Source organism: Mesocricetus auratus, unplaced genomic scaffold, assembly GCF_017639785.1.
Source record: "Mesocricetus auratus isolate SY011 unplaced genomic scaffold, BCM_Maur_2.0 Super-Scaffold_100011, whole genome shotgun sequence".
NCBI classification, from domain to species: Eukaryota; Metazoa; Chordata; class Mammalia; order Rodentia; family Cricetidae; genus Mesocricetus; species Mesocricetus auratus.
The window spans coordinates 49,601,333-49,620,254 of record NW_024429195.1 but is presented as its reverse complement, the minus strand read 5'-3'; the positions used below and the strand labels follow the sequence as shown (position 1 = coordinate 49,620,254).

Genomic DNA, 18,922 nt, shown 5'->3' with positions numbered 1-18,922 from the left:
ACTCCCTAGGAAACAGATTGTGTTAGCTATGCCAGAGAGCAGATGAGCCCCGTCGAGGCCTCTGAAAGGACTGCACACTCCACAGAGCTGTGAGGTGGAAAGCTCACACTGCTTATCCCAGACGTCGCACTAGGTAATTGGAGGAAATCAACGAAACTACTGCCGACTGCTGTGCAAACGGAGTGTGGGGCAGATGCAGTGTAGCAAAGCCAAGCTGTGGCCCTAACTGCTGCAGCGGAGGGCCAGTGACGTGGTGACGGCCCCGGCTCAGTGAGGTCACTGGGAAGGACGCTGTGCAGGTTGCCGTCTGCTACTTACATGAGCCACCGTATCCCCTTCCGCATTAACTCTTGATAGAGCAGCAGGGTACTGGCAATTCTACAGGCATAACACACAACCCCAGTCACTGCCTGGTGAAAAAGAGAGATAGTCGTTGGTGCTAAGAGTGTACAAGGTAAGAAAACTTCTACACAAAAGCATCCAGGCTTTCATATTTCCATCAGGTAAATTACCACTGTCTAAAAGCTAGACAGACATAACTGGAATAAATATTTCAATTCTTGACATTATATAAACATGTTTTAGTGGAAAGAATTTCCTCTTAGTGAGTTCAACAAAGGAAACTAGAATGTAAAACAATGTGGAATGGATTCTGCTTTAAATACTTTCCTAAGTCACACAGAGACACAATAGATTTCTTACTTTCACTACTGATGATTCAGTTAAATACTAACCTTGGCCATACTAGCATCACCATCTAAATCGTAACGTGGATGGACTTTAGGTAGGGAAACTGAAACATGAAGTAAAGACTTAAAATTAGAAGCAGAAACATTTGGATTAAACACACAAGAGACAACCCTCTCTAGTGTTTCTCCTAGCTTTAAAGGAAAGGCTGGTAAGACGACTCAGTGGGTGAGAGAACTTGATATGCAATTGTGAGGCCTAAATTCAGATCCAGCCTCCATGAGAAAAGCTGGAAGTGGTTGTTTGTGCCTGTGACCCTAGCACTGGGCAGGTGGAGACTGGAAGATCCCCAGAGTTTGCTGGCCAGCCAGCCTAGCTGAAAACAAAACAAAACAAAAAAACAAAGAGAGCTCCAGGTTCAGTGGGAGACCTTGTCTCAAGGGTACAGAGGAGACATCCAGAGTCCTCCTCTGGCCTCCCCCCATGTGCTGCACTGGTACACACACGTACGTGTACACACACGTATGTGTACACACACACACACACACACACACACACACACACACACACACACACGCTCATTCCTTAACAGCCACCTCCAGAATTTGTAAAGTGTTTGTCTCTTCCTTTTATTATGTGCATACACGCTATGGCATGACGTAGAGCCAGAGAACAACTTCATGGAATCGGTTCTCTCCTTCCACCTTCTCACGGTCTCTGGCACTGAACTCAGGTGCCAGGCTCCTGTGAAATGCACCTTTACCCACTGAGCTGTCTTGCCAGTCTCATTTTTTCAAAAAGAGATTTACTTATTTTTTATGTATACAGTGTTCTGCCTACATGTATACCTACAAGCCAGAAGAGGGCACCAGATCTCATTACAGATGGTTGTGAGCCACCATGCGGTTGCTGGGAATTGAACTCAGGTCCTCTGAAAGAGCAGCCAGTGCTCTTAACCTCTGAGCCCCAAGTTTCAATTTTTGTTAAGTATATTCTAACACAATAAACTCCATGCTTGTCTTTCTATCTAAATTTAACACTGAAGTCTCAAAATGGTTGCAAAATTCTGGGTCACAATTTTTTCCCTACCAGTAGGACAAACAATTTAAAAAATTTCAAAGATGTAGACCTAATTTTTTCTTAAATTTTAAGAATGCCAGAATGTCCTACATACACTGGCTGGAATAAGTATTTGGTGAACTTTATGATAGGAGTTTATTTTGGGAGTTATCAAAACACTAAAATCAGTGACAGTAAAACATGACAAACTATCACTTCACAAAATAAAATAGTGAAGTAAAATAGAAGAAAAATTATGAGGCTTTTCAGTTTTGTAATCTTTATAAACTAATTTATGACATCTTAATATTTATAGAAAGTTTTACATTAAAATCAATATCTACTTTCTAAAAATGAGTGTTGGTTTTACAGTGACAGATGTTTGTTTACTGGCCAGTGAAAACATGACAAAAGATCACAACTTACTTTTTTCATATATCAATCCTATGGTACTTAGAGGTTCCCGGCTTATGACAAAGATCGGATTTTCCTCTGTGGTTTTAGGAAAATGCTGGGCTAGTCTTCCAAGCTCTAGGACTAAGCGTCGTCCTTCGTAGATAAGTTCTTGATTTGAAGAACTGATTTTGGTTTGCTTATAGACCAGTTCATGGAACACAGCAGCCCTGTGTGAGGAAGTCAGGAGAGGATGACAGGATACTGGAGGGAAGCAGAGGCCATACTTAAACGTGCAGCAGCTGCTCACCCGCAAGGGTTCTAGCAGTCTTCTGGGCACCCGCTTGTTAATAATATGAACACCAAACGAGTACTCAGATGGGAACACCAGATAACCTGGCCTGGCTGTCATATTCTTAATGTTGGAGAGTAAGTGGCATAAATATGAGGAGCCAAGAACAGGACCTGAGACACAGCTATAAAACTTCTGTTAAGCCGGGCGGTGGTGGCGCACACCTATAATCCCAGCATGTGGGAGGCAGAGGCAGGCGGATCTCTGTGAGTTCGAGGCCAGCCTGGTCTACAGAGTGAGTTCCAGGACAACCTCCAAAACAATACAGAGAAACCCTGTCTCGAAAAACAAAAAGCCAAACCACACCAAAACAACAACAACAAAAAACTTCTGTTAAACACACTAAGAAATTAGAGTATTTTCAAAATGATGTTTCAGGGGAAAAGGTAAACTCCTCGTGAATAGGTCCACAAGAGCAAAGGAAGCCAGCAGTGTGATGTGGCTCTATCTGAAGCTGCGGTTCAGATTAGCTCAGGCTTGGTTGCTGTTTTAAGCTCAAGTGGATGTCCAGTAACAATGACATCAGCTGACTCAGGCTATAAAGAACCAACATATGACAAAAATAACCTAATGTTATATTAGTATTGCTGTATTTATATTTTATATATGTTGTATTCGATCTAATTGTTAGATTATTAATATGTAAATATTTTGTGTAAACGATATTCTTTTTCTTTTCAGTTTCTGGTGCTTGTGGTTGAAGTCAGGGCCTCATGTGTGCTAAGCAGAGTCACCTACGCCTCATTCCTCTTTTCATGAATTAAAGCAAAAAGTACCTTTTTATTTTTTAAGATTTATTTATTGCCGGGCGGTGGTGGCGCACGCCTTTAAACCCAGCACTTCGGAGGCAGAGGCAGGCAGATCTCTGTGAGTTTGAGGCCAGCCTGGTCTACAGAGAGAGTTCCAGGACAGCCTCCAAAACAATACAGAGAAAACCTGCCTCGAAAAATTGAAAAACCAAAAAAAAAAAAAATTATTTATCTATCACGTATACAACATTCTGTCCATGTATCCCTGCAGGCCAGAAGAGGGAACCAGATCTCATTACAGACGGTTGTGAGTCACCATGCGGTTGCAGCACTGCTCTTAACCTCTGAGCCATCTCTCCAACCCTCCCTTTATTATTTCTTTTTTTAAGATTTTCCTTGGATGTGTATAGGTGTTTTGCCCACATGTATATCTGTGTACCATAGAAAGTCTGATACACTGGCAGAGGCCAAATGAGGGCATCCAATCCCCTGGAATTAAGAGTTGTACACACTGTGCGGGTGTTGAAAACCAAACCTAGTCTTCCTCAGTGCTCTTAACCACTGAGCCAACTCTCCAGATCCCTTTCATGACTTTTATGAGACAGCAAAACTATTACATACATTTTGTTGAACAGACTAAGACACAAAGTCGAAATCTGATTTGTCTTTTTTTTTTGTGGGGGCAGGGGCTGGTTTTTGAGGTCAGGTTTCACTATATAGCACAGGCTGGCTTGGAACTCTCTATGTGAACCAGGCTGGTTTTGAACTTGTGGTGACCCTCCTGCCCACATCTCCCAAGTATTAGGACTCCAACCCGTATGACCACACACAGTTTCTTCATTCTACTTTGACATCACTGCAGAGACTCAAGTGTAGTTATAGGAAGTAGGTCAGGTGATGTCTATACTATCCACCCAGTCTCTCTCAACGGTAGCACCATGTAGCACAGTGGACTGTCACCAGCCAACATATTTACTTTGATATAATTTAACTAACTCCTTCTCCAGTTTTACATTCAGGTGAATATTTAGTTATACGTGTCTTATTGTATAAGTCTTTTTTAAAAATCACCTAGTATTTTTATTTATGCAAAACAAATGTTGAAAATTTCTTCAGTATCCATACAGTTTTCATGCTAATTAAGTAAATAAAACTATGCTAAATTTAGAAACTCCACTATATTTAAAACTTAGGCTTTTTTGTTTTGTTTTATTTTGTTTTGGACACAGGGTTTCTTTGTGTAGCCCTGGCTGTCTTGGAACTCGATATGTAGACCAGGCTGGGCTTGAACTCAGAGATCTGCCTGTCTCTGCCTACCCAGTGCTGTGATTAATGGCGTGTGACACTACTGTTCGGCTGTACTTTTGTTTTTAAAGAGGGTATACTTTCAATAACACAGCTCATTTGAACAGTACATGGTACTTGAAAGAAGTCACAGAATTAGCTCTGTCAAACTTGCAGTTTAAGACACAGCAACTTACCTGTGTATTTAAGAAAATTAACCTTTTTACTTCTGAGAACTGATGAGGGATTCACTAAACATTTTCACTCATTTTCCCAAGGAGACATGGGTGCTGCTGATGAAGGTAAGACATCTTTTCCATTTGCTCTCCTGCTTGAGGAGATGCTTATCATATTACACGATGCATAGACAGGAGAACACAGAGGACTTACGTATTGTAGCTATGGATGTAAATCTTATGTGCTGTCATCTGTTGCAGTGAGAACACATGGATTATCATCCGGTGAAGTACATCACTAGTCTCTGCAAAGAACTGGTCAAAACCCCAGCACTTCTCTTGATCGGCTTCAAGGATGTTTGCAAGGACTGGGGTAAGCAGTGTCTGAAGGCCCCTAAAACAGTTTTTACAAAGTTACCTGGAGAGAGCCACAGCACAGAGCCACAATAGCCACAAAGAAAACACAATCAAAGGAATCGCGTGGTGGCTTGACTAAGAATGGCCCCCACAGGCTCATATACTTAACGCTTAGTCATATGCTGCTCTGTGTTCTCTTTCTCTCCCTCTCTGTCTGTCTCTCCCCTGTCCTGACTGATACATGCAGGAAGAATGGTTAACTCTCTTTTTCACTTTACTCATTTTAGTTAGTGGTTTTCATTGCTCCCTTGAGGTACTTAAAATCTTTACCATTTAATACAAACAAAAACCACGAAAAGCACCTGTACAAGCCTAGTAATTTTGGTGAAGAACTTCTGTGCTAAAAGCTGCTATGGATGAGGTTTGCTTCATTCCAGAAATAAGCCATCTGTCTGTAGCTGACACCACAGCATCACTGATCCAGTAATGACATCACTGATCCAATTAACCAGCACAGGATCCCTGCCTGAGCCCTTTCCATTCCACCAGGTTCCCTGAGGTCCCTTGAGTACAAATTTCCTAACGAGTTTACTTTCAGAAAATGTTTTCCTAAACACTAAGAAAATGAAACTTAGGGTAGTATTGCTATTGTTCTCCCCCCAACCCCCAAGAGTTGGGGGGTGGGTTGGCTGAGATATCCTGTAGCTCAGGATATCCTGAAACTCATTATGTAGCCCAAGATAGTGATCCTCCTGCTTCTGCCTTCTAAATGCTGGGGTTACTGACAACAACTACTACCCAGCTCTTTTAGTTAGTTTTTTTGAGTCAGGGAATCATCATTGCTATGCAGCTCTGGTCATCTTAGCACTAATTAGCCCAGGCTAGCCTTGAACCTGTGGTGATTCTCCTGCTTCTGCTTCTTGAGTGCTGGGCTTCCTTCCTTTCTTCCTTTCTCCCTCCCTCCCTCCCTTCCTTCCTTTCTGTTTTTTTGAGACAGGGTTTCTCTGTGGCTTTGGAGGCCGTCCTGGAACTAGCTGTTGTAGACCAGGCTGGTCTTGAACTCACAGAGATCCGCCTGCCTCTGCCTCCCGAGTGCTGGGATTAAAGGCGTGCGCCACCACCACCTGGCGAGTGCTGGTTTTATAGGTGTGTTACCACCATGCCCAGCCACTTTCAATTTGACATTAATTAATTCTTTCTTTGGAATAATCTGACAATGTAATTTTTAGAGTTCTGACTGCTAAAAAAGACCCTAGAAACATTTGAAATGCTGGAAAAAGTACTAGAAATGCTTATTTTTTCTTTTTTTGGTATTTTTTGAGAACTATACTATATAGCTCAGGCTGCCCTGGAACTCACAGAGATCCTCTCTGCCTCTCAAGTGCTGGGATTAAAGGTGGTGTCACTATGCCCAAACCAGAAATACTCATTTTTCATTCTTTGAATAACCTAAATACTTTCTGAAAATAAGGAGACTATTATTGTTAAACTTGGTAATTTTTTTCCCCGTTTTGGTTTTTTGAAACAGGGTTTCTCTGTGTAGCTCTGGCTATTCTGGCTGCCTTGAACTCACAGAGATCTTCCTGCCTCTGCCTTCTAAATGCTGGGATTAAAGGCTTGAGCCACCACCAAGTAGGCCACCACCACCAGGAAAAACTTACTCCTGGTTACATCACTATTTGTGGTCCATCAGTATGAAAGTCCTTAGTAGGAGTTCTACATTGGAATGAATTTCAAGACAAGAGAGGACCAATCTTAAAAACACATGCCTTTTATCCTCAGGAAACTGTCCCTAAAGCTTGAAATGTTTACATCATCCCATATGAAAAAAAAAAACAAACCCAAAAAACAAAAACAAAAAAAAAAACCCCAAAAAACACATGATTCAGTTTATCAAAATAAAACTGCCCTAAGGTAGTCCAAGCCTGTTATCACTGCATGTGGGACACAGAGGCAGGAGGATTGTCAGCCTGGGCTACATGCTGAGTTCAAGGCTAACCTGGGCTACATAGCAAAACCCTGCCTCAAAAAAACAACCCAGAAACAACAAAGCCAGTCATGAAAATATGCTTGACTGTTTGATTGAATATTTGAATGTGCTTGTGATTTCTATGCAATGAAAAGATTAAACACAAGATGTCAAATGTTAAGAATTAGGTACACTACACTTACCGAGAAAGACTACAAGAAACAGGCATGTCTCCACTCCAGTCAATTGGTCCATTTTCTGCTTTCTGTACTCCAGATATTGCACCAGAAGGCTTTCCAGTGATTATTTTATACCTGGGGAGGAACAGCAGAATAAGGTAAGCAGGTCATTACTGCACAGACTATCAATGGACTCTGTAAAAATGTTTCCTGCGTTGCACCTAAAATCATCTACTAGAGCCAACTTTGTGACCGATGGTCACAGGATCCATCACATAGTCAAAGCACTTTGATTTCTGACCAAATGATGTGAGACAGTAGTTGTACTAGTACTTTATGTCATAAGTCATCTATATGTCATAACTAATCTATATGACAAAGCTCATCTATACGTCATAACTCATCCATGTCAGTTATAACTAATCTATTTCATAACTCATCTGTCATAACTAACCTTTATATTATAGTTCATCTATACGTCATAACTCATCTCTGCCATAGTTCATCTATATATAACTCATCATCTATATGTTATAACTCATCTATATGTCATAACTCACCATCTATATGTCATAACTCATCTATACATCATAATTAATCTATAGTACCACAACTTATTTTCATGTGGGAGCCCAGAGTGCTCACAACAAAACATTAATGCTGATGATACAGTTACTGCAGAATTATATTTTAAAGAAGAGAGAGATAAAACCATACATAGCACAGTATCAGAAAAATCCTCCACATAGTCAAAAGGTAACATGGGTGTAGGAATAGATGTACTAAAATGAAAAGCCAAACTGATGAGCAGAAGCTGGGCTGGCTGGGGAAACAGGGGACAGTGAGGATGTGGTAGGTCTGGGCAGCGAGGCCCCTATCCATCTCAGACATACTGTGCCTTTAAGAACACCATACCTGCACAAAAGCATTTGGCATCATTCCACAACATCCTAAAGTCAGCTGACCCTATTTCTGTGTGATCATTTTTTAGTTTATCATCTAACCAAATGTGTTCCAAGAAAAATCAATGTATTTTTTTAAAACTAGACCCAATCAGTAAGACAGATGTAGACTGCTGCTTCCTCCAGAGAGGCAGCTATAACTTCTAGTTCAAGAGATGTCTTAAAATAAAAAAAATTAGCTGGGCAGTGGTGGCGCACGCCTTTAATCCCAGTACTCAGGAGGCAGAGGCAAGTGGATCTCTGAGTTCAAGGCCAGCCTGGTCTACAGGGCAAGTTCCAGGACAATAGCTAGAGCTACACAGAGAAACCCTGTCTCGCAAAAAAAAAAAAAAAAGGAATTTAATGTGAAAATACAGTGTATTCACATGTGCTGGATCCAATTAAGGAGCAGTAAATGGAGATGTGAAGTTAATGCAAAAAAGGAGTGAAGAGAAGTATTGACAGCATCACTATGGTATGCAACTTCAAGAAGTTTCATTTTATAAAATTCACATGTAAACCTTAATCATGTGCAAATTCCATACAGGAGTAACATGGCTGTGATGGGAGGAGCATACCACTCACCGATACAGCCCAGCAGTCATTCACAATGACAACACACCACTACATACTGCTAGCAGTGTTTACAAAGATGGGAGTTTCTATACAAATAAAGATATTCTAGTACTATGTAACTGCCCACAGTGTGACCATGCAGAGTCACCAGAGGCTTGTGAGTCATGTTTCTTTTCTTACAAGCAGAACAGTTTAATTTCATCCACTGTTAGAGCAACAAAAGGTGTCACTGCTTAAAAAATGTATCTGTGAAAATAGAAGCGTGTAACCGTCAGATACAACTTACATTTAATGAGGAAACAAAAGGAGACTTGGTCTTTGCTAAAGGAGGGCTTTAATACAAAGGGCACTGTTGTAAAGTAGCTCAGGCTGACACTGCAACATCTTAGTGCAATTAGTGGACGTCTTCTCCAATGTACAGATGCACATGGCATATTTCATGAGCATGCATGCAGATGTTCAAGTTTTAGCGAAAACACTGTACTATCTGAACTTGTTTTATTTACTTTCTTTAATTAACAAAAGGAAAGTATGCACGTGGGAAAGGTGGGGATGGTGGGTGGGTACCCACATAATTCCAGCACTCAGGGAGCAGTGGCAGAATGGCTTTGATAATTCCGTTTAAATGAAACGAAGCATACTGTGCTGGCTGGTTCTTGTCAACTTGACACAAACCTAGACAAACCTGGGAAGAGGAAATCTTAACAGAGAAAATGTTCTCTGCAACATTGGCCTACAGACATTTTCTTGATCAGTGATTAATAAGGGAGGGTCTACCCCACTGTGGGTGGTGTCAACCCTAGGCGGGTGGTCCTGAATGGTTAAGAAAGCAGGCTGAGCACGCCACGAGGAGAAAGTCAGTGAGCAGCGCCCTCCATGGCCTCTGCATCAGCTCCTGCCTCCAGGTTGCTGCCCTGACTGCTGGGATGATGGAGTACACTGTAAGATGAGATAAACCCTTTCCTCCCCAAGCTGCTTTCCGTCCTGGTGTTCTCTCACAGCAGGAGAGACCCTAACACACACAGTGCACAGATGAATTAGACGATAAATTTCACTCCAGAAATTTCATTATCTTTTCCTTGATTTTTCTGTTTACTATTAGTGGCTTTGTGCATCATCCATTTCTCCAATAGCATGACACATATAAATGCATACAATGGTATGGGACTGGAGATGGCTGAGCAGTTAAGAGCACTGACTGCTCTCCCAAAGGTCCTGGGTTTAGTTCCCAGCACCAACATGACAGTTCACAACCATCTGAACTTCAGGTCCAGGCAATCTTCTGGGCTCTTCAGGCACCAGGTATACAAACATACATTTAGGAAAACACAAGGAAAAAAAATTACTGCCAAAATGTTATTTTTAAGATGGTCAATCAGTTCAATGGAAGGCAGGAATTAAATTTCCATGGTTCTGGAGCTGGAGAGATGGCTCAGAGGCTAGGAGCCCTGGCTGGTCTTCCAGAGGACCAGGGTTCAATTCCCAGCACCCACAGGCTAGCTCAGAACTGTCTGTAACTGCAATTTCAGGGGACCTGACACTTTCAAACAGACACACATGCAGGTAACACCAATGCATATGAAATAAAAAAAATCAATTTAAAAAAGTCTTTTTGATTGTATTTCTCTACAGAATTACATCGAGATTATTATTTTTTTTTCTGCTGCATGGAGAAAAGTGACAAGTACACAAAGTGGAACAAAGAAATGCAATCTTGCTGAAGTAAAATTCAGAAGACACGTATGTAACAATGAACCCAAGACTAGAAACTACTTATACTTTGTAGACATTTAAATATGATTTGGAAAACTGTGCTAATACTCTTAGAAGGCTGCATTCTTAGTAAAATCTAGGTAGCATCAAGTATCAGAAAAAGACAATTTCACTTCCTCAACCATGAAGAAACAAGATAATATACATTAAAAAACTGTTCCTCATTTTAGATGGAGAAACCACTTACATCACTTCTTTATTCCTACGAGGCCCTTCAAATGGTCTAAACGGCAGGGATCCAGTAGCTGCATGGTAAAATGTCACTCCAATACTCCAAAGGTCAACTGTAGCCCCATATTTCTTCTGATGATCTTTTCTTAGTACTGCTCTCTCATACATGTCAGGGTGCTGAAACAGAAAAGCATTATGAACTTAGACTTACTTAATATAAAACAACAACAACAACAACAAAAACTAGTGCTCAAGCCGGGCTTTGGTGACGCATGCCTTTAATCCCAGCACTCGGGAGGCAGAGGCAGGTGGATTTCTGTGAGTTTGAGATCATCCTGGTCTACAGAATGAGTTCCAGGACAGCCTCCAAAACAACAAACAAAATACTAGTGCTCAACAATACTAGAAGTCCCATCATATTTTCTCAACAATCTCACTTTCCTGTTGTCACAATGCTGGAAGCCCCATCATGTTCTCCCAATAATCTCACTCTCCTGTTCTTGAAAGACTGTAGGAGTGAACCCCACAAAGCTATCTGCCCATGAAGGCGGGGACATGTAAATTAACACAGGTAGATATAAAAGGAAGTGAAAGGAAAAGGAGCCCCCCATTTCTCTTGGAAGCCAGCCACGCTTCTAACTCCTAGCTTGTGCGACTCTCTCTCTGGTAAATAAATATATTGTTTTCCTTATAGCATTGAATATCATCTTTAAAAGACTGTTTTGACCAAACTGGGAAGGTGTTCAGTGAGTGACGTGCTTGCTGCTCATGCCTGAGGATCTGAGTTCAGATCACAGCAATGGCCATAAAAGGTGGGCAAGATGGAACATGCCAGAGCTGGGATGAGGATACAGGAGGATCCTGGGTCTTGCTGATCAGTCAGTCTAGCCAACTGTTGGGGTCCTGGACCAGCAAGAGACCATGCGAATATCAACAGTCGGAGACATTTAACCTTGACCTCTGATCTCCACAAACATACCTGGGTGTACCCCTCAAAACTGAGGGGAAAACAAGGCAAGAGGCTGGCATAACTCCCCTCTTATCTTATACTTCTGATACCATTTTGCTTGGCCCTCAGATTTTATGACCTCAGTCCACAGCCGGAGAAAGCTGATGGAATTAGATCAACTCTCCTTTAGGCCCCTTGCAAACACTGACTCACTTAGTGAGCCTATGTGTCTGTCATACCCATTGTCCAGTTTCAACTCACTCCTATCAAAGACTACCTTTGCATCTGTGCTACGCCATCACGTGACCTCACCAATTCCAGAAATCAGTTCTTACTTACTATTATCCCTTTTATTTTTTTTTTATTTTTTATTTTTTTGGTTTTTCGAGACAGGGTTTCTCTGTGGCTTTGGAGGCTGTCCTGGAACTCACTGTGTAGACCAGGCTGGCCTTGGACTCACAGAGATCCGCCTGCCTCTGCCTCCCGAGTGCTGGGATTAAAGGCGTGCGCCACCAACGCCCGGCTTATCCCTTTTATTTTTATAATCAGTATTCCTCTCTTTGCTGGGTCATTCATCTCTGCTTATAAATGTCTTTCATTTAAGAAACAAATAACAATATAAAAATGCTGGTCAAGGTGGTATGTGTTCGTAATCCCAGAGCTGGGAAGGGAGAGACACAAGCTGATGACAGACTCCAGGTCAGTGAACTCTATCTCTAAGGAGATGGGCAGTATGTATCCTTGAGAATGACACATGAGGTTGTCCTCCAGTCTCTGCCTATACCCACCACCTACTCACATAAACACATGAAAGCATATGTGTGCATGCATACATGAGTGTACACACACACACACACACCATCACCATTACTACACAGCTCTGCAGGGGTGTAGTGATTCACACTTGTAATCCCAGCTCTCATGAAGTAGAAGCAGATCATAGCTCAAGGCCAGCCTTAGCTACGTATCGAGGTTGAGACCGTCCTTTGTTAAACTAGATGCTCAAAACACACAAAAATGTTAATAAGCTCTGGGCTGGAAAGATGGCTCAGTGTGTAAAGGTGCCTGCAACCAAGTCTGATGACCTGAGTCCAATCCCTGGGACCAACATGGTGAAAGGTCCTTTGACTTCTCCCCAATAAATAAATGTAATAAACATTTAAAACTCAACAACCCTAAATTGCCCCACTCTCCTTTTCAGCAATTACTCAATTTGCTGCTTCCCACTAAAGCAAAACTGCCCACTTTCACTGTAGACTGGGTTCTTCCTGGTCAGACACTTCAGGTGCCGTTGCTCTTAATACAAATCCATTGCATTGGGGCAGGAGAGATGGCTCAGCAGTTTAGAGCATTGGCTGTTCTTCCAAAGGACCTGGGTTAAATTGTCAGCATCCACATGGCAGTTTACAAATATCTGTAAACTTCAATTCCAGGAAAATGACACCCTCACACAGACTCACATGCAGACAAACACCAAAGCACATACATAGTTAAAAAAACAAAACAGAACCTGGTCTACAGAGCTAGTTACAGGACAGCTAAGATGTTACACTGAGAAACCCTGCCTCAAAAAACAAAAACAAACAACCCCCCCATCCAAAACAAACAAAAAACCAAAACCCAAAACAAAAGCAAAAAACAAATCCATTGTATTAGTATATAGCTATAAAACAACCAGAATTTTTGCTTCTGGCTTTTCTGTTTTGAGAGAGTTTCATTATATAGCTCTGGATGACCTGGAATGTTGTATGCTGACCTGGCTGGCCTTGAATTTGTACCCATCCTTTTGCTTCTGCCTCTCAAGTGCTGGGATCAAAGCTATGAGTTACCACAGCTAGGACAGCCTCTGAGACTGTCCAACAGGAAATGACAGCATACTCAGAAAGCAAACCCCAAGGGCCGGGCGGTGGTGGCGCACGCCTTTAATCCCAGCACTCGGGAGGCAGAGGCAGGCGGATCTCTGTGAGTCCGAGGCCAGCCTGGTCTACAAGAGCTAGTTCCAGGACAGCCTCCAAAGCCACAGAGAAACCCTGTCTCGAAAAACCAAAAAAAAAAAAAAAAAAAAAAAAAAAAAAAGAAAGCAACCCCAACTCCCTGCTTACAAACCATATTCATCTCAACAGAAAATGGAATCTTTGCTGTAAAAATTATATAGCATTTATAGACTTGTGAACACCCCATATGTAAGACACTATCTGATCATTAAAATGAAGCTTCCAGTAAGATGTGGCTTACCAAATACTCTTCTGTGCCATACAGAGACACAAACTGCTCATCATCCTCTAGCTCTCTAGCGGCACCGAAGTCTGTGAGTTTGTACACGGACTGTCCATCCTCCCCTATGACACGCATGATGTTGCCCGGCTTGATATCACGGTGCACTATGCCATTCTCTCGGAGATGATTCATTCCACCCACTTCAACAATAAACACAAAATGACGATAGATTTAGTCTAAGGCATGGTTACCAAATGTTTGGAGAATTACGGAAGAAAATTTGTTTTTTCCTTGTATCTTGATAAAGAAGTCTTTTGCCATTTTCCCCTTTTTGGTTGGGGTATTTAAGAATGTTGAAGAATAAATCTGGGGCATTCAGTATTCACTGGATTGCCCTCCTAACTCTAAAAAATAAAATAAAATAAACACAAAACACAGGAAATCATGATGGAGGCCTCTGTGTGCATACATATCTCAAATTCATGGATATGATACATTCATTCCACTCCAACTTAAGTTCAAGTTGGCCCAATGTCCTTCTATTCTAAGAAACAGACCCCCCTACAAACATCCACATGCACACTCCATGCACAAATGTGCATATCTACAATCTCAAGTTTCAACCATAAGGAGGTTTAGATAAGAACTATGACCTACCGAAGTCTGCTGTCTCCAGTAACTATTAGGCAAAAACGGAACAAGGGTCTTAAGGTGATGACTTCCTGAACTACTTTCTGTGATATAGACAGAATAACAAAGATCCGAAAGTTTCATACTTTGTTGTTGTTGTTGTTTTGGAGGCAGGGCCTCTGTCTAACAGCCCTGGTTGTTTTGGAACTTGCTATAGAGCAGGCTGGCTTTGAACTCACAGAGACCTTCTGAGTGCTGGGATTAAAGGTGTGCCACCATGTCCAGTTCCTGTTTATAGTTATTTCACTTTGGGAAAAAATGTCACAGAAAATGAACTGGCTTCAACACATAAATCGGTGAAGAAGTAGCAAAAGGAGGGCACAGTGTGGCCCTTGTTTCCATGGAGACATGTTTATGATTAGTGCCAGTCAGTCTATGTTTGTACAGACAAAGGCACTGACACTGCTGGAAATAAGACATTAACACCGTGAGGCTGGCAGGCGGGGTCATGAGCTGAGACTAAGGCACACGCTATACCCTGTCCTCCTCACACACTCGACTCACTTCTTTCCAAGAAGGCATCGCTTCACTTGTCTTTTAAGATATAACAGGATAAGTGAAGTATATATGTGTATATTATATACATGTCTGTATTTCTTATGACTTACCATTCGTTTTTAAAAAGTATGCCATTCAATAGTCTGTAATAGAGTTGTACAACTCTTACCATCAACACCACAAAAATTGTATGTATTATGCTGCAAATGAAAACTCTTTCTACCTGCTCAAAGCAGCTCTGTGACCACTAGCAGACACTCTGGAATTCTGTCTGTCCTCTAAGCACAGGCAGTCAGTCACTGGGTCTTTGTCGTACATTTCTGTGAGTGGGATTATATGACACTATGATCTTTTGTCTCTTGCTTCTTTCATTTTGTATTCTTTCAAAATTCACCCACATTTTAGCATGTGTCAAGATTTGACTTTTACTTTTCAATTAAGAAACATATTTATTGTTTTGTATGTATGTGTCCTAGTTAGGATCTCTACTGCTGTGAGGAGACACCATGACCACAGCAATTCTTTTTTTAAAATAGTATTTATTATGTACACAATGTTCTGTCTGTAGGCCAGCACAGGGCACCAGATATCATCACGGATGGTTGTGAACCACCATGTGAACTCAGGACCTCTGGAAGAGCAGTCAGTGTTCTTAACCACTGAGCCATCTCTCCAGCCAGACCACAGCAACTCTTACAAAGGAAACTTTATAAGTTTAATTGGGGTGGCTCGCTTACAGTTCAGAGGTCCAGTTCATCATCATCATGGTGGGGAGCATGGCGGTGTGCAGGCAGATGTAACACTGGCTATATCTTGATCAGAAGACAGCAGGAAGCAGACTGTGACACTTGCTTAAGCAAAAGAGACCTCAGAGCCTCCACAGTGACACACTTCCTTCAACAAGGCCACACCTCCCAACAAGCTTATGGGACCAATTACATCCACACCACCACATTCCACTCCCTGTCCCCTTAAGCTTGTAACAATATCATAATGCAAAATGCATTTGGTCCAACTTCAAAGTCCCCATAGTCTATCACAGTCTCAACAATGTTGAAAGTCCAAAGTTCAAAGTCTCTTCCGTGATTCACGAAATCTCTTAAGTGTACTTCCCTATAAAATCAGAGTCAGCTCATGGGTGCAGTTACATGCAAACTACCACAGTCACAGTATGTGTGGTTAGTTTCTGCCAACTTGACATTAACTGGCATCACACGGGAAGAGGGAGCCCCACTTGGTAAATGTCTCCATCAGACTGACCTTTGGCCATATCTGTGGTATTTTCTGATTGTCGAGTGACGTGGAAGGGCACAGGTCACTATGGTCAGTGCCACCCTGGGGCAGGTGGCCCTGGGAAGTGTAAGAAAAGGAATAGAAACTGAGCCCGAGAGCAAGCCAGTCTGCAGTGTTCCTCACGGTCTGGGCTTCTCTCAGTGATGGACTGGGACAGGACGTGTAAGCCAAACAAACCTGTTCCTCACCAGGTCACTTCTGGACATGTTTATCACAGCAACGAAAATCAAACTAGAACATTAAGGATGTGGTGTGTGTGTGTGTGTGTGTGTGTGTGTGACAGAGAGAGAGAGAGACAGAGAGAGAGAGAGACAGAGAGAGAGAGAGAGAGACACAGAGAGAGAAAGAGAGAGAGAGAAAGGGGGAGAGAGAGAGAGAGACACTGTGCTGTGGGCTTATTTTTGGAGGGGGGAAAATGACAGGGTCTCATGTAATGGAGGCTTTGAACTTGACCTGTAACAGGGGGCAACCTTGTACTCGACCTTCTATCTCTACCTCCCAATGCTGGGAATACAGACTTGCCCCATCACACGTGGCTTCATTCCTTTTCATGAATGAGTAATATTCCATTATATGGATATACAACATCTTAATCCATTTGTCAGTTGATCTATTTGCGTTGTCCTGATTTTATTTACTATTATGAATAATGCTATAACAAACACAGATGTATAAAATTTTTTCTTTTGCTTTTTCGAGACAGGGTTTCTCTGTGGCTTTGGAGACTGTCCTGGAACTCCCTCTTATAGACCAGGTTGGTCTTGAACTCACAGAGATCCTCCTGCCTCTGCCTCCCGAGTGCTGGGATTAAAGGCGTGCGCTACCACCGCCTGGCTAGATGTGTAAAACTTTATGTGGACGTGTTTTTAATTCTTTGGGTATGCCTGTTGGAACTGCCACAGCATACAGCTATTTTGTATTAGTCTTTTGTGGCACTGTTGAACTATTTCCTAAGGGTTGTATCCCTTTGCAGCCCTTCAGCAGTGCACGGCAAGCCCCACTCTCCACTTTCCAATGCCTGTTTTTGTTGTTTGGATTGCCCATCCTCATGGTAAGAAGCGGCTTCTCTCTACAACTTTCTTAGTGATTAACGATGTTGAGCCCTGTTTAGTGCACTCGCTGGCGATCTGTCTATCCTTCCTTTTTAACAAGTATCTGGTCAAATCCTTTGACAAATCTTTTTTTTTTTCTTTTTTGGTTTTTACGAGACAGGGTTTCTCTGTATTGTTTTGGAGGCTGTCGGACCAGCCCTGCCTCGAACTCACAGAGATCCGCCTGCCTCTACCTCCCGAGTGCTGGGATTAAAGGCATGTGCCACCACCGCCCAGCCCTTTGACAAATCTTAAAACTGTTTTCGATAGTGTGTCTGGACATGGCATCTTACATGTGCTTCTACAAACATTCTTCTGGCCTATAGGCTCTCTTTTCAGTTACCATCTCAAATAAGCTGTGACTTTTAAATTTGTATTTATTTCATATATGGGTGTCTTGCCTGCATGCATTATCTATGCACTAAATGCGTGCCTGGTGCCTGGAGGCCAGGCCAGGGTACTAGATTCTCCGGTACTGGAGTTACAGATAGATAGAAGCCTGTGAACTGCTGGGAACAGAACCTGGGTTCTGTGAAAGAGCAGCCAGCGATCTTAGCAGCTGAGCCGTCTCTGCAGCCCTGAAGTAAGTTTTTAGGCTGATAAAGGCCGATTTACCTAACCTTTCTTTTAGGCACTTGTGCTTTTGGTGTGGTTCCTAAGAAAACAATGCATTAAAGTTTTTTGTTTTGAATATAGGAAATCAACTTTTCATTCTATATCTTTAAATAATATATGTAACCATATAAATGAACACATATAAAACCATATAAATAAACATACCCACATCTCGTAAAACGATTAAAAATTCTGATTCCGGTAGTCCATAGGCATTGGATGGCTCCTCTAAAACAGTGTATAAACTCCCACAGGGACAAAATTCCATAATAAGTACTTTATGTCTTGTTGTTGTCTGGAAAAAAAGGTCACTGATTGAGAATCAATGGGAAAAACATGAAAGCAAATCTGTTTCCAGGGCAGCACTTGCCTGCCTGACCTCATTCAAACGCAGGATGTGCTGTAATGACAAAGTTACTTTGACTCCAGGACTGATAAATCCTATGCTTATATAATAAACAGTTTCCAGTTTCTACTAAATGAAGTGGAGGGCTGGAGAGACGGCTCAGCAGTTACAAGCACTTGCTGCTCTTCCAGACGAACTGAGTTCAGCTCCCAGCACCCACACTGGACGACTCCAGGTCCAGGGGTTCCACCACTGTCTTTTCCTCTCCCCAGGCACTGGAACACATGTGAGCATACACACACAAATGAAAAAAAAATCTTAATACATAGGTATATTATATATAAACTAGAGTGGAGTTTGTTTAGAAGACAAACCAATGAAAACTAGCTAAATCTGAACCACAAGATCATGGTTGTACTGTTCAATATTTTTGTTCAAATAGTTTCATCTGCATAATAACATATTTAGGAAAATCTTCTTCTTAGGATAAGTACTTTAACTTCAAGGAATGGAGTGCTAGCCTTCAAAAGCAATGGGTGAGCTGGAGAGCTGGCTCA

The 18,922-nt window shown here is 41.9% G+C and overlaps 1 protein-coding gene across 1 annotated transcript in view; it reads right to left on the bottom strand.

The window, feature by feature from the left end:
• Positions 1-18,922, bottom strand: part of Tbk1 (TANK binding kinase 1) — a 38,016-nt gene that overhangs the window by 10,629 nt on the left and 8,465 nt on the right. The window contains 8 exon segments of the mRNA XM_005079789.4: positions 319-410; positions 735-793; positions 2,173-2,369; positions 4,915-5,094; positions 7,230-7,340; positions 10,683-10,843; positions 13,851-14,032; positions 18,185-18,314. Coding sequence (XP_005079846.1) covers positions 319-410; positions 735-793; positions 2,173-2,369; positions 4,915-5,094; positions 7,230-7,340; positions 10,683-10,843; positions 13,851-14,032; positions 18,185-18,314 — 1,112 coding nt within the window.